Genomic DNA, 22,502 nt, shown 5'->3' with positions numbered 1-22,502 from the left:
ATGAATTGCTGATTAAGTGCCGACACGTCGGACCGCAAAAAATACAATTTTGATAGCTGCTAATCAAATGTGCTCGCCGCCGTGTCTCGAAATTCGTTGAATGGCGATACAACGGAATGGGAGAGAGCGGCCGAAAGAGGTGTTCGAACTTTTGAAAACCCTAATTTACGGTCTATTTTGTTCTATGGCAACGCGCGCGGCAATGACGCGTCGAATAAATGTTATAAAAATCGAACATTTAAACAATATTTCCGAGTAACGCTCGCGAGCTCGGCCAAAAACACACTGAGCCAAAAATCCATTCTGAGTGCGCGAGCAGCAGGCCCCCAGAGGAGAGAGCGAGAGTGGGGTCGCCCGCTCTCTCTCCCTCTCTCGAAGAGCTCCATCCAGTGGGTGCGAGGGGGACAGAGCGAGAGTGGCGGAAAAGAGTGGCTGCCAAGTGCAATATTTGAGTGAGCGTGTGGAAGCGGAGAAAGAGAGTGGGGCTGCTGCAAGTGAGTGAGAGTGTTTTTGTGGGAGAGAGAAATGGGGGAGGGGGGGGCGTATTTGCCGGCGTGTGAAACTTTATGCAAATTCGTATGTATTTTTTTTTTAATATATGTGCGCAAAATAAAGCACTGGCTGTGTCTAAAGACAAATAGTAAACAAAAAGCCGCTAATGCACCGAAAAAAATTTAATTAGAATTTATACCATATTTCTTTTTATTTGCATTTGCATATAATATATATTTTTATTATTTATTTATTGTCGAATGTTGAACTTAAATACGTAACTTTTTAATACACCTTAATAACCAGTTACATAATTTTATTCTTCATAAAGATTTTTGTATTATTAAAACAAACACAAAGTAACCTTTTCATTTGTACAATATTTTTAAGGATTGGTAAATTACTGTTTAATAAGATGTGTTTACTATTTTATTAATTTACGTATTTATAAATAAACTTTATTTAATGAAGTTTTTTAATTTTAATATTAATTTTATTACTTTACTTATAAATATCAAATTATTTCAAAACTTCACAATCAACAATGAACAGCTAAATAAACAAGCTTAAAATTTGCATTTCAAGAAGACCTAATCCCAAGTATTAAATTACAAGATATGAAAAGTAAACATCTGTCGGCTTTAATCTGAGAAAATAGCAAATGCGAAAAACATATCGCATGGCGTTTTAGCAAGTGTTTTGTAAACAATCAATTTGTTTAAAACAAAGTTCGCATAACATAAATCGTTAATATGACATACAAACCAATTGAGTACATAGGGGTACAAGGTACAAAAATAAAATGGGCGTGAAGTTTGAGAAATTTAACTTGAAAATATGGTATATTACTTGACATACGGGTATCAAATTTTACAAACGTGTGTATGTTGATATACTAGGTGGTATGCCCAAACACAACATATCAAATATCTGTTTAACAAATGCCAGTTAAGTAAACATTTTGTTAGGATAAGAAATTTCCATAAGCTATATATTGTATAAACATATGCTAATTTTACTTGAAAGAAACTTTACACGGTATAATTTCATGTCACTTTGAAATATTAACCTGATGATGGTTTTTTAATAAGATATAATAGTTTGTAACCTTAAGACAGTATTTCATGATCATTATAATAGTTCTTTATTATAATATTATAAAAAATATATTATTATGACCAAGAAATATTATTTTAATAGGGTATATGTTATTTTTTCACAAAATAGTAACTTACTATGGTCATAACTGATTGAAACCATAAGATTTGTTCGATACATAGGTGAAACTGATTTCTGCGTGTGGGTAAATTTCGTTTGTACTTCCACCTGATATGAAAGGCTAATTTGGCCGTAAAAGAGCGACCTGCCTCAATTTCGTAGGCCCGTCGAGATATAAACAAAACACAAGGCGATGGATGTGCGAAAGTTCAATGCACGTTGATTACACAAAATATCAGGAAACCAGAAAGAACAGCCACAATATCTGGCAGCGAAATTAACAAAGCAATCCGCCGCCCCTGTTGTAAGCATTAATCAAAATTTAATGGCAATTCCACGCAACTTGGCCAACAGAAAGAGCAGCGTTTTTGGAACGTGCTCTCCATTCTGGCCGCAATTGCTCATTAACATTGCAAATGGCCACAAAAAAAGGTGAGTTACGCAAGTGAAGAGTTCAAATACATCCTTAACCCTTTGTGTGCCTAAGCACATGTCGCGCACTGTCTTTGGGCCCATTAAACACGAAGAAGAAACGAAACTCACTCTCTGTTGATATGCAAATTTCGGCCCGGCCAAAAAAGAAATAAGCACAACAAAATTCCACGAACAAAGAGTCTGACAAAAAGTTTATTTTGCAGAAGTAAATTTTTATTTTCAAAACGAAAACGAAATATTTATGACCTCGAGGCGACAAAGCAAAAAAGACACTATATTCACACAGCCATATGCTCATGCACAGCCCCCCAAAAACGAAAAAAAAACAGAGGATGCACAAAAGTGCAAGCTGGTGCCGCTTTTTCGTATAAGATATTCTCTTTTATGAGCAGGGAATACTGAATCCATAATGCGATTTGATTGCAATGCAAATTGACACATCTCTTCAAACGAAAAAGAGATTTAAAATGGGATTTACATTTCTATCATAGATGCAAATTCAATAAACACAAGATTTCCATTCTGTATGCAAAGCTTCTGCTTTAATTTTTTATAAACTTACAAGGTTTGTAGATCTTTAAAATTGTAAACACAGGTATATATCCCAAGAAATTACTAGTAATATACATATATCAATTTGTAAAAGTTTCTATAAGTATCCCTAAAAATATTTTATGTCGAAAATGATATTATCAGATTAAACATTTCCTTTAAGTAAAGTAAAATAAGTAATTGTATGAGTCCCAAAAGTATCTTATCTTATCTTTTAAAAAAAATCAATGATCGTTTTATTCTTTTTTTTGGTAATCGTTTACAATACAATACTATAAAAAACATTTGGATCATTGAGTACAAACTCGTTTTGATTAATATGATAACATTTAATATGATATCATTTCTCAAGAGAGTGTGTTTCCATTTCGGTAAAATGCAAAACTTAAATTTCTTTTGCTGCCGCTTGCAATTTTTGCGACCGGCCATCATTTCTGACATTGTCTGCTGCAAAAATGTTTAATGTCAGGATCGACGACAAATGCGATGTGTGTTGGTGCATTTAATGTCGGTATTATTGCCTTTTCCTTTCGACTTCCAAGAGGGGGTTCCATTTTCTGGGGTGTCTGCTGCATGTGCGTGCCAAAAAATATATATTTGGGGTAGTGCGATAGTAGGAAAGTGCCTCGAGCATATAATTTACGATCGAAATGCACGTCTCGGTCAGTGCAAGTGAATGCGTTGGCAGGCAATTGTCTGTCAAAATATAGCCACTATAAAAGCCAACCAAATCGCCAAGGTCAACAGTCGATTTCGATCGGCAGAGAAACACTTTTTGGCAGCGCCAGATTAATTAAACCCGATAGAAATAGAGATAGAGATGGAGAGACGGCCGCCGAAAAGATCTGCTAATGTCCAAAACAGCGGGCCACAAAAAAAGTAATTATTATAAATAATTATTAGAGCGCAGTGGCAGTTAGACAGCGCCAGCGGATCCAAACGCTGAATAGCTATTGTTATACAGAAACCATTCTGCTCTATCTGAATCTGTATCTGCTGCCGTTTGCTTTTCGAGAGCGCACTGGGGGAAAACCTTTGTTTTACTCAGGGGTTTGAATTTACCAATAATAATGTCTGAAACTATGCTGTATTAAAATATGAGGACTCCTTTAGAAATAACATATTATTCAACTGCAAACTTTTAGACACCTTGATCATGGTCTTGGTCCAACATTTACTTCTAAGAACGTTACGCATCTTGTTGTCTTTACAGTCTTTTGCTTCGACTTGTTGCAGTCCGACTATATTTAGCACAAATATCAAACTTCTTAATCTTGCTTATACAATGACAGTAAATATACTAAATATAAATTATCAACTCATGAAATTAAGAAATTTTTTTTATTTATTCATGTTAACATTTAATGTTAAATGTCAGTTAGCATTAGAATTTCTCGATTTTACTCTAGGAAATATAGATTAGTTTAATAATAATAATAGTTAATAATCTTTTAACCCTGTTTTCATCACAATTTCACTAAAGAATTTCAAATAACCCATTTATTTCTCACAGTGCACTGTGTCTGAGTGCTTTTAGCACATTGATAGGCCCCGGCCAACGCTCTCACTCAACATAAAAAAGAAAAATTCCGAGATAGAAGCAAAGTGGGGAGAAGAGATTAGGCCAGGGAGTAGCACAACTCCCCGCACCAACTTTCCATATTGTAAATTTTCCATTGTTTGGGCTTAAAGTTGGGCTTTGGTTGCTGTTTACAAAAAAGTTACTCAAATGCAACATATCTGATAAGTCGCTCATTACTAGTTTCCACAATTTTACTTTTCTTTGGCTTTAATTTATGATTTTATGGCCAGAGAGAATATGGCCAGCAGACGAGGAAACCAAGACACGTAATTTGCCTTTGAGCAAATTGCAACTGACAGTGGGCGTGGCCGACTAAAGATTTGCATATGAGAAAAAGAAGAAAAAAAAAACCGGCGTCTGCTCATTTGTTAATCTATGGCTTTTACATATTTTTTCTTATTTTTTTTGCCATCATTATTCAACACTGAACATGCTCAAGTACCGTTACGTACGTAAACCCAACAGCTAACTTAACCAACTTTTGCGGTCGTCTACCGTTGTATACTATACCATTATTATTATTATTATTGTTGTTGCTAGGCAAATGTGCAAAATGTTAATAAACTTTTATTGCGCAAAGGTAAGGCAAAAAAACGAAAACGTAAAAAATGCCACTACACTTATTTTAATTGCGCAAAATGCTGTATTTGATATGCCAGCAAATAATTTCCATGCCGACTTTTCATCAATTTACAAACGAAAGTCGTCGCAATTGTAAGCACAATATTATAATTAATTATAAACACAGCAGATGTGTTTGCTGTTTGTTGTGAACTCGGTTGAATCATCGGTGCCGCATCTTCCAACCCAAAACAAAAAAAGACTGTCTTAACTGAGGGTGAGTTCATTGCAAAAGGTGAGTCATTCGCAAAGAATTCTGTAATTTTGAACATGCAAATACGTTTTGGGGGTAAGTTTTGGGGGTATGCCCTAGAACTAAAAACTAATTGAGATTTATATGGGTTCAAAAAGTTCAATTTGAGTTCATATTGGCCATTAAAACCATAGATACACATCGGTATCTGTTGTATAAAAAGTGTTTGGTTGTGTTCAATATTGTATTTATAAACAAGTTTTATTGATACAATCATCAATCTTTCTCGTTTGCTTTTCTAAGCTTAACAAAACCAGTTACGTTTTGGGTTTATTTTTTAAATAATGACACCGAATATTAGTTATTATGACTTGCTTTTCCAGTGTTTATCCAAAAACCATGCGAAACAAAAAGAAATCAAATATTTAGACATCTAGAACAATCAATTAGCATAGAGTAACTAATGATTTATTTGTTCGAATGGTTTATAATGCTAATTTACTGTCAAAAAACTAATAGAGAAATTAAAGTACACCACTAAACCTACTGACATCAACAGAGGTTAATAAAGAACAAGTTAGGACCCAAAATAAAGTCAATGCCAAAACGGGGAACGTTAATTTCCAACTTTATTTCCAGTTCCGCAAACACTCCTAGAAAGTTTAAATGGCCCATAAAGTGTGGCCCACTAAAAGTTTACTGCGCTTTACAATTTGTTTACAATTTGTTTAGCCAGCGCGTCACCCACACATGGCTTGGTTTTAAATAAATTACACACAGTGTAATGAATAATTACACACTCTAATTAAACAAAATACGCTGTAGGTAAGGTAAAGAGCTCGAAAAGGCCCCACAAAGCCAACCGATGGAACCCACGCAATAATGACGACATCGAGAGATCGCCTTTCGAGAGCGGTGACAATAGATCTGTGGGCATGGTTGTGTTACGATCGTTACGGGGTTCTAATGGGAATAAATAATACAAAAAACCCAACAGAACTGTTTTGCCCGGGGGCTCCAGAAATATGCCACAGTTAGAAACAAAAAGATGGAAAGTCATTGAACTCGCCATAGTGGCCAATTTTATTTTTATTGCCACAAAACCGTATGTATACTTTTCAATTTTCTGTAATTGTTGCTAGTTCATGTCTGGTCTTTTTTCTGTTTCTGCTTTCAATTTGCCTCAGTTAAACGAAGCGTTGAATTGAAAGCGAGCTCCGGAGCTCCGCGAGTGCCGTCCATGTCCATAATTTGCTAATCACATTTGGCAAATTATGTTGTAAGCCGCACAATTGTACAATAAAGCGATCGCTCGGGGCGACAAACAAACCCATGAAACCCATGAACGTACACAAACAGATCAAATAAAGCGGCCAGTTGACAAATTTCCAAGCCCAATCCGATGTGGAAAGAAAGTCTCGCCAAATGGGGATGTGCAGACTGACCAAAGTGAGGAAAAAGAAAATCAGGGTGGATAAATAGAAATCTGATTTGGTTTTCAGTCATTATACCCGTTACTCGTAGAGTAAAAGGGTATACTAGATTCGTCGGAAAGTATGTAACAGGCAGAAGGAAGCGTTTCCGACCCCATAAAGTATATATATTCTTGATCAGGATCACTAGCCGAGTCGATCTAGCCATGTCCGTCTGTCCGTCTGTCCGTCTGTCTGTCCGTCCGGATGAACGCTGAGATCTTGGAAACTATAAGAGCTAGGCTATTGAGATTAGGCGTGCAGATTCCTGAGCTTCTTACGCAGCGCAAGTTTGTTTCAGCAGAGTGCCACGCCCACTCTAACGCCCACAAACCGCCCAAAACTGTGGCTCCTGCAGTTTTCATGCTAGAATAAAAATTTTAACTGAAATGTATTATTCTCATCAATACCTATCGATTGACCCAAAAAAAGTTTGCCACGCCCACTTTTACGCCCACAAACCGCCCACAAACTTCAAAAAATCGTAAATATGAACGCGGATATCTCGGAAAATATCAAAGATAAGTAAATGGGATTTCAGATTTAGATTCCGTAGGCTTGAGCGCAGCGCAAATTTGTCACGCGAATATGCCACGCCCACTCTAACGCCCACAAACCGCCCAAGCCTGTGGCGCCCACAATTTCCATGCTAGATAAAAAATTTTAACTGAAATGTATTGGTTTTGTCAATACCTATCGATTGATTCAAAAAAAACTTTGCCACGCCCACTCTAACGCCCACAACGCTTAAATCTGTCTACCGCCGGTAGGTGGCGCATTTCAATCTCGCTTTGCTGCTTGCATATCTCCATTTTCCTTTGGTCCCTTTAGCTGAGTAACGGGTATCTCATAGTCGAGGTACTCGACTATAGCGTTCTTCCTTGTTTTTATTTTACATCACTTTATTTAGTAACTAGCTGAAATGACTTTTACTTTGGTTTCTCTACTTATAGTTTGCTAGTAAAACTAGTGGAAAGTCTTGAGAAAAGATTTATTTTGAACTTATTGGGGTCACTTGGGGTGAAATCAGTTCTAAGCGAAAATGTACACCATAGTAAGAATATTTTGAGCAAATATTGACGGTGTAGCTTTACTGGTTTTGACTCTGCATTGATTTCCCTAAAATTTTAAGGACCACTTTATACATATAATAAAAGTTAGTTTGCAATAATTCATAACTCATTTAAAATATTGTATATTAAATATTAAAATACTAAATTTATATGTCTTTCATTGATGATAAAATATCAATATAAACACAGAACCCTTTACATAATCCCCGACCCTTTAACATAATCTCTTAATTATTCTATTTGTATTTCCGGATTTCCTAGTTTCAAAAAAATATATTCCCTTTCCCACCACCTCTAGGAAACCCCATAAAAGTAAAAAGCAAGACAGCACGCAAAAGAAAAGCCGCATGAATCATATGCAAAGTGACACAGAAAACGCGACGCTCGACACGTTTATAATATCCCCAAAGTCCCAGGCCAATGCCAAATAACCCCCTCTTTTGATCTGCAAAAGTAGAACTTTGGCTATAAACAATTTATCTTGATTTGTTCGGGTTTTCGGGGAAGGCACCCAGAAAGGTGAGGGGATGGACTCACGCAGCGCCGAGAGGTAAATGACCAAAAGCCATCGAATCGACGAGAGCTAAAAATCATTTTTGTCGTGCCGCCAAAATGGATTAATCGATGGAGGTTTTATTGATGATCAAAACATCGTTTGGAGGACATTGCCATGTTGAATTAATTGTAAGTTGATTTATGCAATGTTATTTGGTGTTCGATTTTGAGGGGTTCTTAATGCCAAGAAATTGATTGGGGGAGTGCCCTTACAAGGTATTAACTAGGGTCTGTAATGACCAGTTGGATTAAGCTATTTATGATTAATGTATACTTTTGAGAGATATTTATTAAATAAATCTTATGATATTTAGTGATATATCTTGAAAACAAACTTATTTTTTGTGCTGTTTAGTAATAATAATGAAAGCTATTTGAACCGAAATACAAGACTTACTAACAAACATGGTTTTAAATTGTCCAAAAAGTACATCCAGGAAATAAATACTGTATTACAAAATAATCACTGAATTTATGACTGCAAGCTCAAAAGTGTTGAAAGAAAAATGAAAACAATTTATGAATATGGCACATTATTCATTATTATTAAACGATTATGTAAATACAATGAAATAAAAGTAGGAAACGTAAAAACGAAATATTAATTACCATTTAAACTGGCTTTTTCGATTCTTTGTGGCAGTGGCAGTTTTCATAACGACTGCATTCGACCCCCAAGCAGATTATTTCGTAATTGTCGAAAATAATCGATAAGTGCTACGTCAGCTCTTTGGGGTATTTGAGTACTTCAATTGCTCTGCGAAGCGCATCCAAAGGGTGCTAGAAACCCTATTGTTTTGGGCCCTAAGTGGAATTTCGGTTTCTCTTGGCCTTTTGTTTTTAGCACTGCCGTTTTTTGTTTCATGTTGACTTGTCTAATTTGCATAATGTTGCACGCGAAAAACACTCTCAAATTATATTTTGTATTTCTTCCCCCGTTGGGCATGCAAATTGAAAATTGATTTTCGTGTTGCGCAAAGTCAGAGGTGTCGAAGGTTATTCGTTGGGAACTGCATTTTTCCCCTCTCATTTGATTGCCACATAAATCATATTTTATGCCCATAAACATGTGCGTTTATTGAGTTTGGTCACATCGAGACTCCCATTTTGATTGGCTTAATTGGCTTTAAGTTTTCGAGAGTCGAGAGTATGATTGATTTATGAACTGATTGATGTGCCGTGCTGCTGCTGCTGTTGCATAATTTATACAGCAGCCTCTTATTGAGGGCAATTTGTGGATGTACCACAGAATATTCCCATGGCACTGCGTTGACCTTACACCCACGACACCCCCTTATTAACGCCTTGAAATTGGCGAAAATGTGTATATTTTTATTGGTTCCTAAAAAGAGATACGCCCACTTGGAATGCCTCGGGCCAAACGTAAACAAAGCGTGCCCAAAAATAGCGCTCAACCTGAGCGATTAGCATCTGGGCAGTCAGTCGAACGTGATGAGCCTCCTCCATCGGCCTAATCCCCCGATTTCCGCCATATCCCCCGACCATTATAGTGCCCAACTTGCGTGACACTTTTGCCAAGCAATTCGCGGGGATCAACGCATTCTCTCGCCGCGAAGCCCGGCTAATTGTTCACACCCGCCAAAACCAACTCGGCATGGAAAATATACATAGCCATATAGACGACATAGAGCCACACCCAGCTGAAACTAATCTGTAAACAATTAAGGCGGAGGTTGCCAGTGCATATCTGAAATTAATTTGCAACATGTGTGCCATTCAGCTAATTAAGTTTGCCCACTGATGAATTTCATAATAATGAGCCAAGGGCTGCAGCGAATTAAATTAGCTTGTTTACTTTAATTATGTATACATCACTAAAAAAAAATATTTGAAATATTTTTATTATTTAAAGCGAGATATCCTCGATGAATAACAAATTGGAAAAAACTCACTTCCGTATAAAAATAAACAATGCAACATTATTTTTTATTGAAACAATATATTTAAAAAATATAATGGTTTGGAATTATTAAATCTTGTGAATTACAATCTTGAAATATGGTTTCCTTTTTTAAGTCACAAAAAAAATTATATCTGGAAAAAAAATGTCAGTTTCGGTGACTGAAAATGTAAATCTGAAAGTGTTTCCAATTCACTTTGTTACTCAGCATTTATTTTTTAGTGTACCAAATTCGTTGCAGACGCTGGAACAGCCATAAATTCAATAATTAAATCGGCTGCAGGTCGACCATTAAAAGTTCAATGGAAAAGTACGCCACAAAACAGCAGACAGAAGACCCTGCTGATAAGGCGGAAACTAACAGAATAAATAGGGGATCGGAGATCGGGGAATGGAAACGGGAATGGGAATTTAGACCCGTGCCTAGGAAAGCATATCTCACATTTGACTCACTTTCACACAAACAAACGAAAGGCAACAAACAAAAGCAAACAAACACGAGGCCGGCGAACGTGGAAACTCCTCAAAAACAGTACAAATACAGTGGAAACACGGCCTGCAACCACATGTGTGTGAAATGTAGGTGAGGGCACAGTAAACATTGCCTGCAACCGATATTTCGTTGCCCAAGAGCAGCTTATCTCCCTTTTTGTGTGGGCAAGCATTTCTGTACAGCACTCGTTCGAACAATAGTGATTACACTAAGTATTTCGCAAGGGGAAAGTGCAATAAAATAGCAGAAAAATTAAATCATAAAGAATTCCATCATATAAGAGGAGTTCAGGAAAAGATCTTAATTCTGAGCTGTGAAAACTACGGTAAAAGATAAGGAATGTTTTTATCATATCTTAACAATTTTTTTTAAATTCTGGCATTTAAAAAAAATTAACCAATTAATAAGAAATATTTTTATCATATCTTAACAATTTTATTTTTAAATTCATACATTTAAAAAAGTTTAATCAATTAATACGAAATTTTGTATTTTGGAAGTTAATGGCAATTAAAATCCATTGGTAAACCTAAAGTGTTGACCATGACTGTGGGGTCATCGTTGCCTGCAAGTCAAAGTGATTATAAAAGGGTCGCACTTTTTCCATATCTTTTGAGCTGGGTATTTTAGTACCGCTGATATGACACCACACACATCCCCACACACACACCCACAGCTGTTAAGACTCGTAACTGATTAACTAATTGAAAAATTTGTTTTGCATTTGTTTTCGCCCGTTTTCCGCTTCTGTCTTCTCTTTTGCTAATGAAAATGGAAAATGGTAAGCGAGTAAAAAGTCGGTAGCGCACACTTATGTACATCCATTACGCCCTAACGGTAAAAAACATTTGTAATTGCAATTTGCTGTGGAGAGTCAAGTGTCAGCTGTTTGCCCCCATCCCCTTCCCACTCGAACATCTATCTCTTTCTCCCTCCCCCCATTCTTGAGCACGCAATATGGCGTCATGCCTCTGGCATCTCACTCGCACACACACTGAGAAGAATACCATGTGTGGTCGAAATAAATGCGACACTTAAAATAAGTGAGCTACAAAGTGAGGCTTTGGCATTTGCTTTGGCGACCAATGCGAATTGTTGTAAATTACTGTGTGGATAAAGAGAATTAGAGGGAACATGAATTCTAGGTCAGTGGTGGAAATGAGCTCATGAGTTATACAGTGGTTACTAACTAAGAGGAACAGAGAAGAAGGGGTGTGAAATTATCACTATCATAATTTATGGTAAGCATGAGTCTTGTGAAAAGAAATAAATACAGTTAAGTAAAAATATTACATAATTATCAATGTTAGTTGGAAGACTTCGCTTTTTCCCTAACTAGAACCTTAAAATACACCTTAAAAAGAATTAGTTCTATTATTAAAGATCTTTTCACCTTAAACAAGAATTCTAGGTAAGTGGTCACTGGCTAAGAGGAACATTTATGGTAAACATGAGTCTTGTGCAAAAGAAGTAAATACAGTAAAATAAAATTATTACAAAGTTATCAATGTTATTTGAAAGACCAAGTTTTCTCCCCAATTAGAACCCCAAAGTACAACTGAAAAATAAATAGTTCTATTATTAAAGATCTTTTCACCTTTAAATCCTAAAAATAGGTATTGTTTTAAACGTTTTATTAAATCTTCCCTCATGATAAAGTTCCCCTATTTCTTATACTATAATGTATCCCCTATTAAGTTAATAATTCAAAATAAGATACCGTTGGAATTCTCATATTTATGATAGGTAAACATAAACAATCTGGAGTAACTGGCGCCGTGATATGAATATGATAACCGTAATACTCAAGCGAATTTTTTTATTGATCGCTTTACCAACCACTAAAAATAGAATAATTTGGGAACCTATTTCCATAGAAATGATTAGGGAAAAACCTCAAAAGATTCCGATTCGAACAAAGTGATATCATGATAATGGATATGTTGGTAATGCTCTCGTTCCTCAGTACACTATTGCTATGTGGTTAAGATAAGATTAAGAATTGCAATCGAAGAGTGACGCATTGTAAGCCCCTTTAATACCATTAGCCACTTGACTTTTGGCCAAATCGGAATGCCCACGCTTCTGTTTTCAGCTTATAATATAATATAAACAACGGAACTTTTGGTCTGGGGTCCAGAAAACAGAAAAACTGAGTGTTTGCTAAACGTATAAATTTAAACGCAGACAGCTGTTGGTATTTGAATTGTGACTGAGTCATTAAATGGCGGTTCGCAGAATTTCGTGTTGGCTTGATTGATTAACTCTATGATATTTTCTCTTTATATTATTTTTGAGGAGATGCTCTCACATATGCAAATTGGGTTAATAACTTTGAAGCCATGTTTGTATTTTGGCCTTAGATGACTTTTATTTTCACAGCACTTTTCATGTATTGATTTTTCTTATTTGCATGGGAGAAATGCAGTTTGTGGGGAAAGATAGAAATACGCGTTTTTTATAGCGGCTTATTTGTTGTTTTGCGGCTCACACAGATAACGTATTGAAGTGTGGGTAAAAGAGGGAAACAGAAAGAGCTGGCAAGGATAAGGGAGGTGTGGAGAATGGAGAGTGCTAGAGCGAGAGCGTCCGATTCCTACCCCAATTACGCCCGGCGGCTCCAAAACAGCCCACGCATACACATGCAAAGATGAAAACACAGCTGCAGCGGCGCTGATTTATTGATTTTTCCCCTGGCATCTAAGCTCTTTCTATCAATTACATAAAACGTTCTTTACTATTTTGGGGGGGGACAATTAACTTGCGCACCGAATAAAATTAGCCACAAAGGGGTCTAAAAATAGACCTTCACGCCTGCCCTTGACTCTTTTTTTTTTTCTTTTTTTCTACCTGCCTTTTGCACAACACACACACACACTTGCACGCACACGCCTGCAGAGGCGGCCAAAAAGGAGGCGAAAAAAGGAAAAGATGCCAAAAACCCACATGAAAACAACAAAACTCCGCATTTTACAAGTTCGTGTGTGTATACTTGGCTTGTACTTACGTTTTTTTTAGTTGGCCAAGTTAAAACAAGCTCGGTTCGCAGGAAATCGCATGGGGAAAATCTGGTTTTTCATATTTTTTGATTAATCTGCTTTATTGCACGACACTTTCATTGACATTTCTTTTGATTTCTTATGGGGGGAATTGGAATTTTGAGTTGAAAACTGGACAACAGACGACAGGCTTTTCTGCCTGTTTTTGCTGGCTTGGCAAAAGGAAACTGGTTTTTCCGCACAACTTCGATTTTTTTTGTTTTTTCGCGTGCGTGTATCTCTCCTTTTGTGAATTGCCCGATGTCACTTGTCCACCGTTTAATTGTGCTTTGGTTAAAGCGCGCTCGAAATCGCTTGCGACATCGATGTTTTTTAATACATCGAAAACATCAGCAGTATGACCGCAGTCGGACCATGAAAAATCCCGCCAAATTGCTGTCGGTAAACGTAAGTGTACGTAAACGTAAGTGCACGTAAGAGCTACGTAAGTGTCCGTGAAAGAGATAGACAAAAAACTCGCGAAACTCTCGCCAGTATGACCGCAGTCGGTCCGTAAAAAAACGGCATTTCAGAAATTTGAAATTTTTGGATCAATTGGAATTTTTGATTTTATTTCTATTCATTCTGTATTGCTTGGAGAAATATATTTCTTTTATGTATTTGTCAGTTTTACTACAAAATCGAGGTGTAATACTCAAGGTCAATTAAGAAGAATTCCAAGAGATTTGCGAAAAACGGCAAACAACCAGTCAATGAATAAGATTCAGGGCGGTACATAATTTATTTCTAAGTACAAATTTGTGTTTAATAAGATCATGACTCCCACGGATTTCAGCACACACGATCCTTTCTCGTTGCCAATATCGAAATTATGAAAAAGAGTATACATCAGCCGTCCCGAGTTTGATGTAAAGTTCATGGGGTCGTGACATGGTCATAAGGTGGATTTTTCGAGCCGAATAAAAACTCTCTTTATAAGAACCTTATAATTTAAAATAAAGTTTTAATTTTTTTTAATGATTAAAGAGAATTAAAAGGTTATCTTAAGCTTCGAATTTTATTCGAATAAATGAAAAATTTCGTAAGCATTTTAATACTTTGAACCTCAACTTGGAAATCCCTTGAGATAAGAACGCATCTCGGATCACCACAATATTTATATGTATAGATGAAGTTCCCTGATTATATTTAAAAAATCGAGTAATGTCATGTTCCATTTGGTTTTGCTTTATTTTAAATATTGTATGTTTATAAATTGAATGTATTCAAGACAACTTAGGCTTAATCATCATTTCAACCGAGGCAAGCGACTTCGTGTAACCCGAGCTCTGCAATTTATTCCAATAAATTCCATTTGTTCGTGTTGCAATACCATCTCTATAGTATTTTCCATTCAGCATGCTGTAATAAAAAGAACTTATAATTGCTTACCTTCAATATATATCATTATTTATTTACCAGTCAGCACAGTTACCATACCACCAACCACCAAATTCGTTAGAAGCGCAATTTCCCTTAAAATTGTCATTGTCCCTATCAAATGTGGTGAACTTTAGGTTCAGATGGTATTCTAGGGGGTTTCCAGCAGTGCCACTACATGCCCCTATGGACTTCAGAACATACGACTCTGTCTCATTGCCAATTTCGAAATGATCAAAACGGGCGTAACTCAAGGATCTATCAAACTCTCCGAGCTTAATATAAAGTTCATGGGGTCGCGACTTGGTCATCAAGTGTATTTTTTCCAGCCCGATAAAAAACTCTCTTGTCACTTTTCCGAACCCATCCTTGTAGTCCTGCCAGGATCGATCGAAGTTCTCGGATCCATCATAACGTTTCTGAATTGTCATCCAACCGTCTTCGTTGCAGGGCACTTCGAAGAGTTCCAGTCCGTCAAGTTCGGTTTTATATATGCCGCTTGGACCACTTGGACATCCGTTTGTTGCACTAAAGGTCCGCAGTTGCTCATGTTCCAAGAGCTTAATAGTTTTGTTGATTGACTCCACTAGGGCTTCTTTGGTCCTGAGCTTCTCAGTTGTTTCGTTCAACTGAATCCGCAAGTCCTCTACAGTCGTTGTGCACTCCACTGAATGAGTGACAAAGGCGCTGAGCATCGCAGTACATTTTTCATCGCAATTGAATTTTAAAAGGGGCGGTGCCGGGCATTCACTGCCATTAACGAGTAATTCTTCAAAGCCCAAAAGCAGCAGAAGAATTGCGAAGAATCTCGATTTCATGTTGAATGTGCGATCAAATTTCTGAACTAAATTAATCTTGAGCATATGTGCGGTTTTTATAGACTAAGCTCACTTGAGATAAGAGTTTTTTGTCTGATACTATAGGTCAATTTATTTATTTTATTCTTGGAAAAATCAATAAACCAAATTCCAAGTCAGTATTAAAACACTTTGAATATTATATACATAAATGGATCTAGAGTGCTTTATGAAAATTACTTTATTCTCATTTCATATTATATTATTCTAAAAACTTGCACAAAAAAGAAAAAGACCCAGTTAACAAAAATTAAAATAATTAAAATTATTGTTAAGGAGGCTCTTAAAAATTTAAAAGTTAACCGTAGCTCAACTGAATTTTCAAAAATAGTTATATGGTCACACTAGCGCCAGAGAATCAGTGTTTCATAACGCTCATTTTGGCCAAGTGACGTGTGTTCTAGTTCTGTGATTTGGTTCGAAAACCATGAACCAGCATAAATGAACTGACGTTAACGAGATATTTTTTCTGTCGGCAAATTTGTGTTTGCCACAAAATTGTTTGAAAAGCCAATCTTAGCGAGGGCATTCGAAGCACGCCGGCAGAGCGAGGTCACCCGGAAGTCGCTCCATCGAGGTCACCACCTGCATAACCCACTATGGGCCACAGCATCGCAGCCGCCACGAAAACCACGGTGGTTCGACCACACTTTCGTGCAATTTGTTTATGTCTGCTAATCGCCAGCTGCTACGTGTCGCAGTCCCAGGCGGATGAGCACAACCACAAGGTGAGTTTGGTTTTGGATGGTATTATCCTTCGAGTTCCAATTGAATATATAACATATCACGTACATTTCCGGGCAGTACAATGACCGGGAGGAGGTGGTCCTTTGGATGAACACAGTGGGTCCGTACCACAATCGGCAGGAGACCTACGCCTATTTCTCGCTACCCTTTTGCAGCGGCCAGAAATCCTCGATTTCCCACTACCACGAGACACTGAGCGAAGCCCTCCAAGGAGTCGAACTGGAGTTCAGTGGCTACGAGATGGAGTTCAAGATCGATGCACCGCGATCCGTCATCTGCATGGTCACCTTGCAGGAGGAGAGCGCCAAGGCATTCACCTATGCAGTGAAGAACGAGTACTGGTACCAGATGTATATTGATGGACTTCCGATATGGGGAAAAGTCGGAGAACGGGACGAACGGGATGGCAAGTACTATATCTTTGCGCACAAGAAGTTTGACATTGGCTACAATGGCCAGCAAATCGTGGACATTACCCTGACCACCGATGGTCGGGAGGAACTCAAGCCGGGATCGCACATCAACTTCTCCTACGAGGTCAACTGGAAGTCCAGCAAGGTGGAGTTCAAGAACCGATTCGACAAGTACCTGGACCCCAACTTCTTCCAGCACAGGGTACGTATTAAATACTAGAACAACATTTCCTATGAATTCAAGATAGAGCCCGCGCCCGTTTGAGTTGTTTTATTTATATTTCTTGATAATGGATTACGTAGAAATATTTAAAATCCCATCGGAACCATTTGTGAATGACTCATTTTATAGTCGGTCAAAAAAAATGTTATCACTTCTTGGAATGAACATCATATATTTGAATAAATTTAAGTAATAATTCTCTTCAGTTGAATTTTTAACTATTTACTTTGCTATAATGTAGGTTAGATACTACTACATCAGATATCGGCAAAACAAAATTAAAATCCTCTTTACTACTATCCCTTACAGATCCACTGGTTCAGCATCTTCAACAGCTTCATGATGGTCATCTTCCTGGTGGGCCTCGTGGCCATGATTCTTATGCGAACTCTGCGCAAGGATTATGCCCGTTATAGCAAGGACGAGGAAGTAGACGACATGGAGCGCGATCTTGGTGATGAATACGGTTGGAAACAGGTTCACGGCGACGTCTTCCGTTCACCACCCAATACGCTGCTCTTCTCGGCCTTGGTGGGAGCTGGCTACCAACTAATTTCGGTAGTTTTCTGTGTGATTATGTTCGCCATTGTCGGTGAATTGTACACGGAACGTGGCTCTATGCTGTCCACGGCTATATTTGTTTATGCTGCCACTTCTCCAATTAATGGTTACTTTGGAGGATCGTTATATGCAAGATTGGGAGGACGATTGTGGATCCGGCAGATGCTGGTGTCCGCTTTTACAGTCCCAGTGTCTGTGTGCGGAACGGCTTTCCTAATTAACTTCATTGCCATCGGTTATCACGCTTCGAGGGCCATTCCCTTTGGAACCATGGTGGCAGTTACATGCATCTGCCTATTTGTGATCCTGCCCTTGACTTTGGTGGGTACTGTGGTGGGTCGCAATCTGGATGGGCAGCCGGACTTCCCTTGCCGAGTGAACGCTGTGCCACGACCCATTCCCGAAAAGAAGTGGTACATGGAGCCGCTGATTATTGTACTTCTAGGCGGCGTCCTGCCCTTCGGATCCATCTTCATTGAGATGTAAGTATAGTGTGTCTCATACATAAGTTTTTATCAAGAAACAGGGAATTGTTAGATCTTAAAAGAGGATTGTTTAATATGACAAATGACATTATAATTTTTCCGTACAGGTACTTTATTTTCACCTCTTTCTGGGCGTACAAGATCTACTATGTCTATGGCTTTATGTTGCTGGTGTTCAGCATCCTAACTGTGGTCACTGTGTGTGTTACCATTGTGTGCACATATTTCCTGCTAAATGCTGAGGATTACCGATGGCAGTGGACGAGTTTCATGGCGGCGGGCTCCACTTCCATTTATGTGTATGCCTACTCCTTTTACTACTTCTTCTTTAAGACCAAGTAAGTCCAGATTACTGTTTTTAGAACGGTCAATATAATGAAACTTATTTTTTATTTCACAGAATGTTCGGTCTGTTCCAAACGGCCTTCTACTTTGGCTACATGGCTCTCTTCAGCGGCGCCCTGGGAATTATCTGCGGCACCGTCGGCTATGTGGGCACGAATCTCTTCGTGCGCAAAATCTATTCCAATGTGAAAATAGACTAAGAGCCTTGCGGCTCATTCCGCCGCGACCCGCCCCCAGATCTGTATATCATCCTAATCGATTTACACTTGTATTTATTGAGTAGAGTTTTAGTTCATGTGTTTTCTTTTGCTCCAGTTGGCTATCCCTTCTTTTGTGTTTCTCACTTCTCATGTTGGTGTGAAAATGAATGCCAGTCCAATGTATTCGCACCAAAGATTAAATATTCAGTTTATCGATGTATACGGAGGAACATATATTACTTAAACAGTGATTTTCGGAATTGTTGAACAAGGAACTTGGAAATGACAAATTGAATAGAAATATGAGAAAAAGTAACAAATAATTGTAAATTGACAGCTCAGTTTTTTGCATTTACTTTCGATAGATTTAAGAGTCAATTATCAATCCTATCTAATCAAATTGGAATCTCCTTAATTCCATTAAATTACTAATTATTACAAAAAAAAATGATTTAATATTTTGTTCGCTCTTTTAATTTAATGAAAAAATCTTGGGCGTAATTAATCCATTTCTACTAAATTTGATTATATCTAATATACTTCCGAAGATAACTTTTTTGCCATATATGTGCTCTTGCATTTGCTTGCATGCCGTATACATTTGGTATTTCATTTGAATTGTTTGCCTAGAAAACTTATCAATCTATGCAATTGCAACAAAATGTGACTTGAACTTGTTTGCGCCAATTAGTTTATGTACGATGCAAGAAATGTGCTGATTAGCAATAGTCGATAATCTAATAATAAATTCAATATATAAAACCAAGCAAAATGATTATTGTTTTCGATGTCCTCTTCATTTTGGTCAATATCAAACAACATTAAGATCGTTTAATCTTTAATGATTCTTGATCCGCTTGGTATGATTGACCCTCAAGTTGATTTTGAATTGTTGGGAGGCAAACAACTTCAGTGGTTTTCCTTTTTTTTGCATTTAATTGGCTTGGGCAGATAAGCGCCAATTTATAAGAGGGGCACTTGCCAATTTTCGTATTCTTAAACTTTATCTGTTTTTTAGGGAGCGCAAAAAAGAACAATGCGAAGAAAACACCAGGCCGGATCAAGTACTTTGGGATTATTCCATGACAACACAATTGATAAAGCTTTGTTGGAGTCGTGTCGTTAACTGATAGAGTTTGATTTGGACTTATGTACTTGATTTATATTTATTACGTATGTTCATTGTATACGATTAATCACTGCGGTGTTCACAAAGCGTGTTATACCCTAAAAAGATTGAGAACGTTTTCGGAATCATTTGGCGTAAATCAACGAAGGACGAATTTGTTTACAAACTCCTTAAGTATTTCGATAGTGAATGCTTTTATATCAACAAAGTCACGTTTTAAAAACACCTCAAAACGTGGAAATTACAATACTCGCGAATTATCTAAAACTATTATCTTTTGGGTGATTAACCCTTTATTTTCAGAATCTCTGTTTCAGTATTTGTTTTTTGGAAAACAGTTTTTTAGTGTATTACAAGATTTTAACTTGGGCAACTAGTAATACTTCATCCGGCTTTACTTTTCTGATTATCTGGACACTCAAGGGTCCCAATGTCACCAGTTTTCAAGAGAATGCCGCTCGTTCGGAAGAGGGCACTTACAGAGTGAAGAGTGCCACTAATGACGCGTGTTTTTGGGGGCTTCTTCTCGTCAATGGAATTCTCAGGTAAGTCGGAAATGTCGCCAGAACCTTTTCATTTCAATCCGCCGAGGGGGAGAGGAACCGGATTGGGAACATATTGATTTCGTAATTTATGCTAATTCTGGATCATGAAAACTGTAACGGCGCTTGAAGAATAGATCTGTAGAATTTATGTTTCTCTGCGAAGGTGATGAGCATAATATACCCCAGCAATTTAATAGCTTGGGTGCCATTTTGATGGGTAGCGCCCACATTAAGTCACATAAATTATCTTATTTAATCTGAGTTTACGACTTGATTGACATTTGGTGCATTTTTGAAGTTTATCCCGTTGATTGTTGACCAAGAATTCAGAACCCTGCTGACCCAGATATAGGTCTGGGCATCAGATCTATTGATTCTAGTGTATATTATGTTGCGTAAATTATCATAAACGTCAGCGAGCGCCTTGGTGATGGCGTTTTTCCATTATATTTAATCGTTTAACAAGAACAGTTATAGAGGTAAGGGAAATGCGTTTTTGTTTAGATTTTCAGATTATTTTTGTCATTTGATATGCATATTAAAATGTTTGTCATCTCAATTGAGTTGGTCCAGATTTCCCAGCTTATAAAAGCAGATGTCGAGTGGTCGGCTCATCCAGTCTGTTCCCAAGTTATTTTCCAAGAACACCATGGTTTTGTTGGGTCTCTTAGCTGTCTTGTTTTTGGGTAAAATTTTTAAGTTGCCTTAATTTCCCTTAAAATTTTTTAATACATCATTTCCTGCAGGCCTATGTTCTACTGTCCAGGCATCTTTGGTAAAATGCTCTTGTGAACCTGGTGCGCCGGGGGAGCGAGGACCTCCCGGTCCTCCTGGGCCTCCAGGAAACCCTAACGGTGGTTCCGGGTTCTGGGGCTATGGCGGTCCGTATCCTCCGATTATTCCGGGACCTAGAGGATTACCAGGACCCCCGGGCCCTCCTGGATTTTGCTTCCCCTGTCCGGCGGCTCCACCTTTGCGAACTTTTGCGCCACCTGGAGTTCCTGTTCAACCTTTTGTTTCCACCCAAGCGGTTCCTGGTGGCGGATTTGGTGGAGCCTCCGCCTTGACCACCGCAGTGGGTAACATTATAGTGATTCCTGCAGGTACGGGAACTGGATTAACTGGTCGTGCACAGTTCTTCCATATTACACCCGATGGTCAGGTGTTGCAGATCGATCGGCCACAAAATCTACCCAGTGAACTGTTCGATTCACCGGTTAATCAAGGTGGAGGTGCTCAAGTTCCGCCACCTCAGCCCACATCGTCATCTCTGTCGGGGATTACACCGCCGGCAATTCAGTTGGCACCTACTCAACCCACTCCCGGAGAACTGGGAAATCCGCAGACCACATTACTACCGGAAAATGTAGAGGAAACCGTATTTGCAGTGGGCAATCGCAAGGATTTCCTGCGAGGCAGCTCGGATGCCAGCGATTGGAGGAGGATCCTCCTCTTGGGCGAAAGATCCCACGATAATCTAATGGCTGCCAAGGGTCAATCCGTCCAGCAGCATAATCCCAAACAGCTGGAGAGCAGCATGGAAAACTTTCAGAGGGCTCTGGCCGAGCTGAAGGAGAAGTATGCCACGCTCGTCCAACCCCGTAGTGCTAGCCAATATGCAGTAATCATTTGAAAAGGAACGTCTAGATTGGAGCTAGTTGAATATTTTAATAAAAACAGTACTGATAATGTCTAACAAGAAGATAACAAATAAGCCATCTGATTTAAGTAACCATTTATAAAGTTGGCTTTATCTTTTGGGCTTGCTCGTGTTTATTCCTTGAATGGTTATATGCAACTGGCTATCAAGTGTCAATGGTTGATTAAGTAAGCAAAATCAAAAATCATCAAGCTTCTAAGAATCGATTACCTTTGTCGTACAAAACCAGAATAACTTACCTTTCCTAAGGGGTATTTGTCAACGGAATTCCGCAAAGACAATTGAAAACAATGATTTTGCGTATAATATAGA

The 22,502-nt window shown here is 38.0% G+C and overlaps 3 protein-coding genes across 3 annotated transcripts; 2 read left to right on the top strand and 1 right to left on the bottom strand.

The window, feature by feature from the left end:
• Positions 1-14,812: 14,812 nt before the first annotated feature.
• On the bottom strand, positions 14,813-15,849 carry LOC119554224 (fibroleukin-like). The gene is made up of 2 exons (XM_037865052.1): positions 15,065-15,849; positions 14,813-15,007 (listed from the first exon to the last, which is right to left on the bottom strand). The coding sequence occupies exons 1-2, from the start codon at positions 15,841-15,843 to the stop codon at positions 14,872-14,874; spliced, it is 915 nt and encodes a 304-aa protein (XP_037720980.1). The 5' UTR covers positions 15,844-15,849; the 3' UTR covers positions 14,813-14,871.
• A 444-nt stretch (positions 15,850-16,293) lies between these two features.
• Positions 16,294-19,632, top strand: LOC119554553 (transmembrane 9 superfamily member 3). Its single transcript, XM_037865519.1, has 5 exons — positions 16,294-16,610; positions 16,687-17,244; positions 17,575-18,308; positions 18,419-18,649; positions 18,712-19,632. Exons 1-5 carry the CDS (start codon positions 16,482-16,484, stop codon positions 18,854-18,856), a joined length of 1,797 nt encoding a protein of 598 aa, XP_037721447.1. The 5' UTR covers positions 16,294-16,481; the 3' UTR covers positions 18,857-19,632.
• A 1,502-nt stretch (positions 19,633-21,134) lies between these two features.
• LOC119554562 (collagen alpha-3(IX) chain) lies at positions 21,135-22,163 on the top strand. The gene is made up of 2 exons (XM_037865533.1): positions 21,135-21,216; positions 21,277-22,163. The coding sequence occupies exons 1-2, from the start codon at positions 21,180-21,182 to the stop codon at positions 22,161-22,163; spliced, it is 924 nt and encodes a 307-aa protein (XP_037721461.1). The 5' UTR covers positions 21,135-21,179.
• Positions 22,164-22,502: the final 339 nt, after the last annotated feature.

Source organism: Drosophila subpulchrella, chromosome 3L (assembly GCF_014743375.2).
Source record: "Drosophila subpulchrella strain 33 F10 #4 breed RU33 chromosome 3L, RU_Dsub_v1.1 Primary Assembly, whole genome shotgun sequence".
In the NCBI taxonomy this organism is placed as follows: domain Eukaryota; kingdom Metazoa; phylum Arthropoda; class Insecta; order Diptera; family Drosophilidae; genus Drosophila; species Drosophila subpulchrella.
This window is presented reverse-complemented; position numbering and strand designations above follow the sequence as displayed.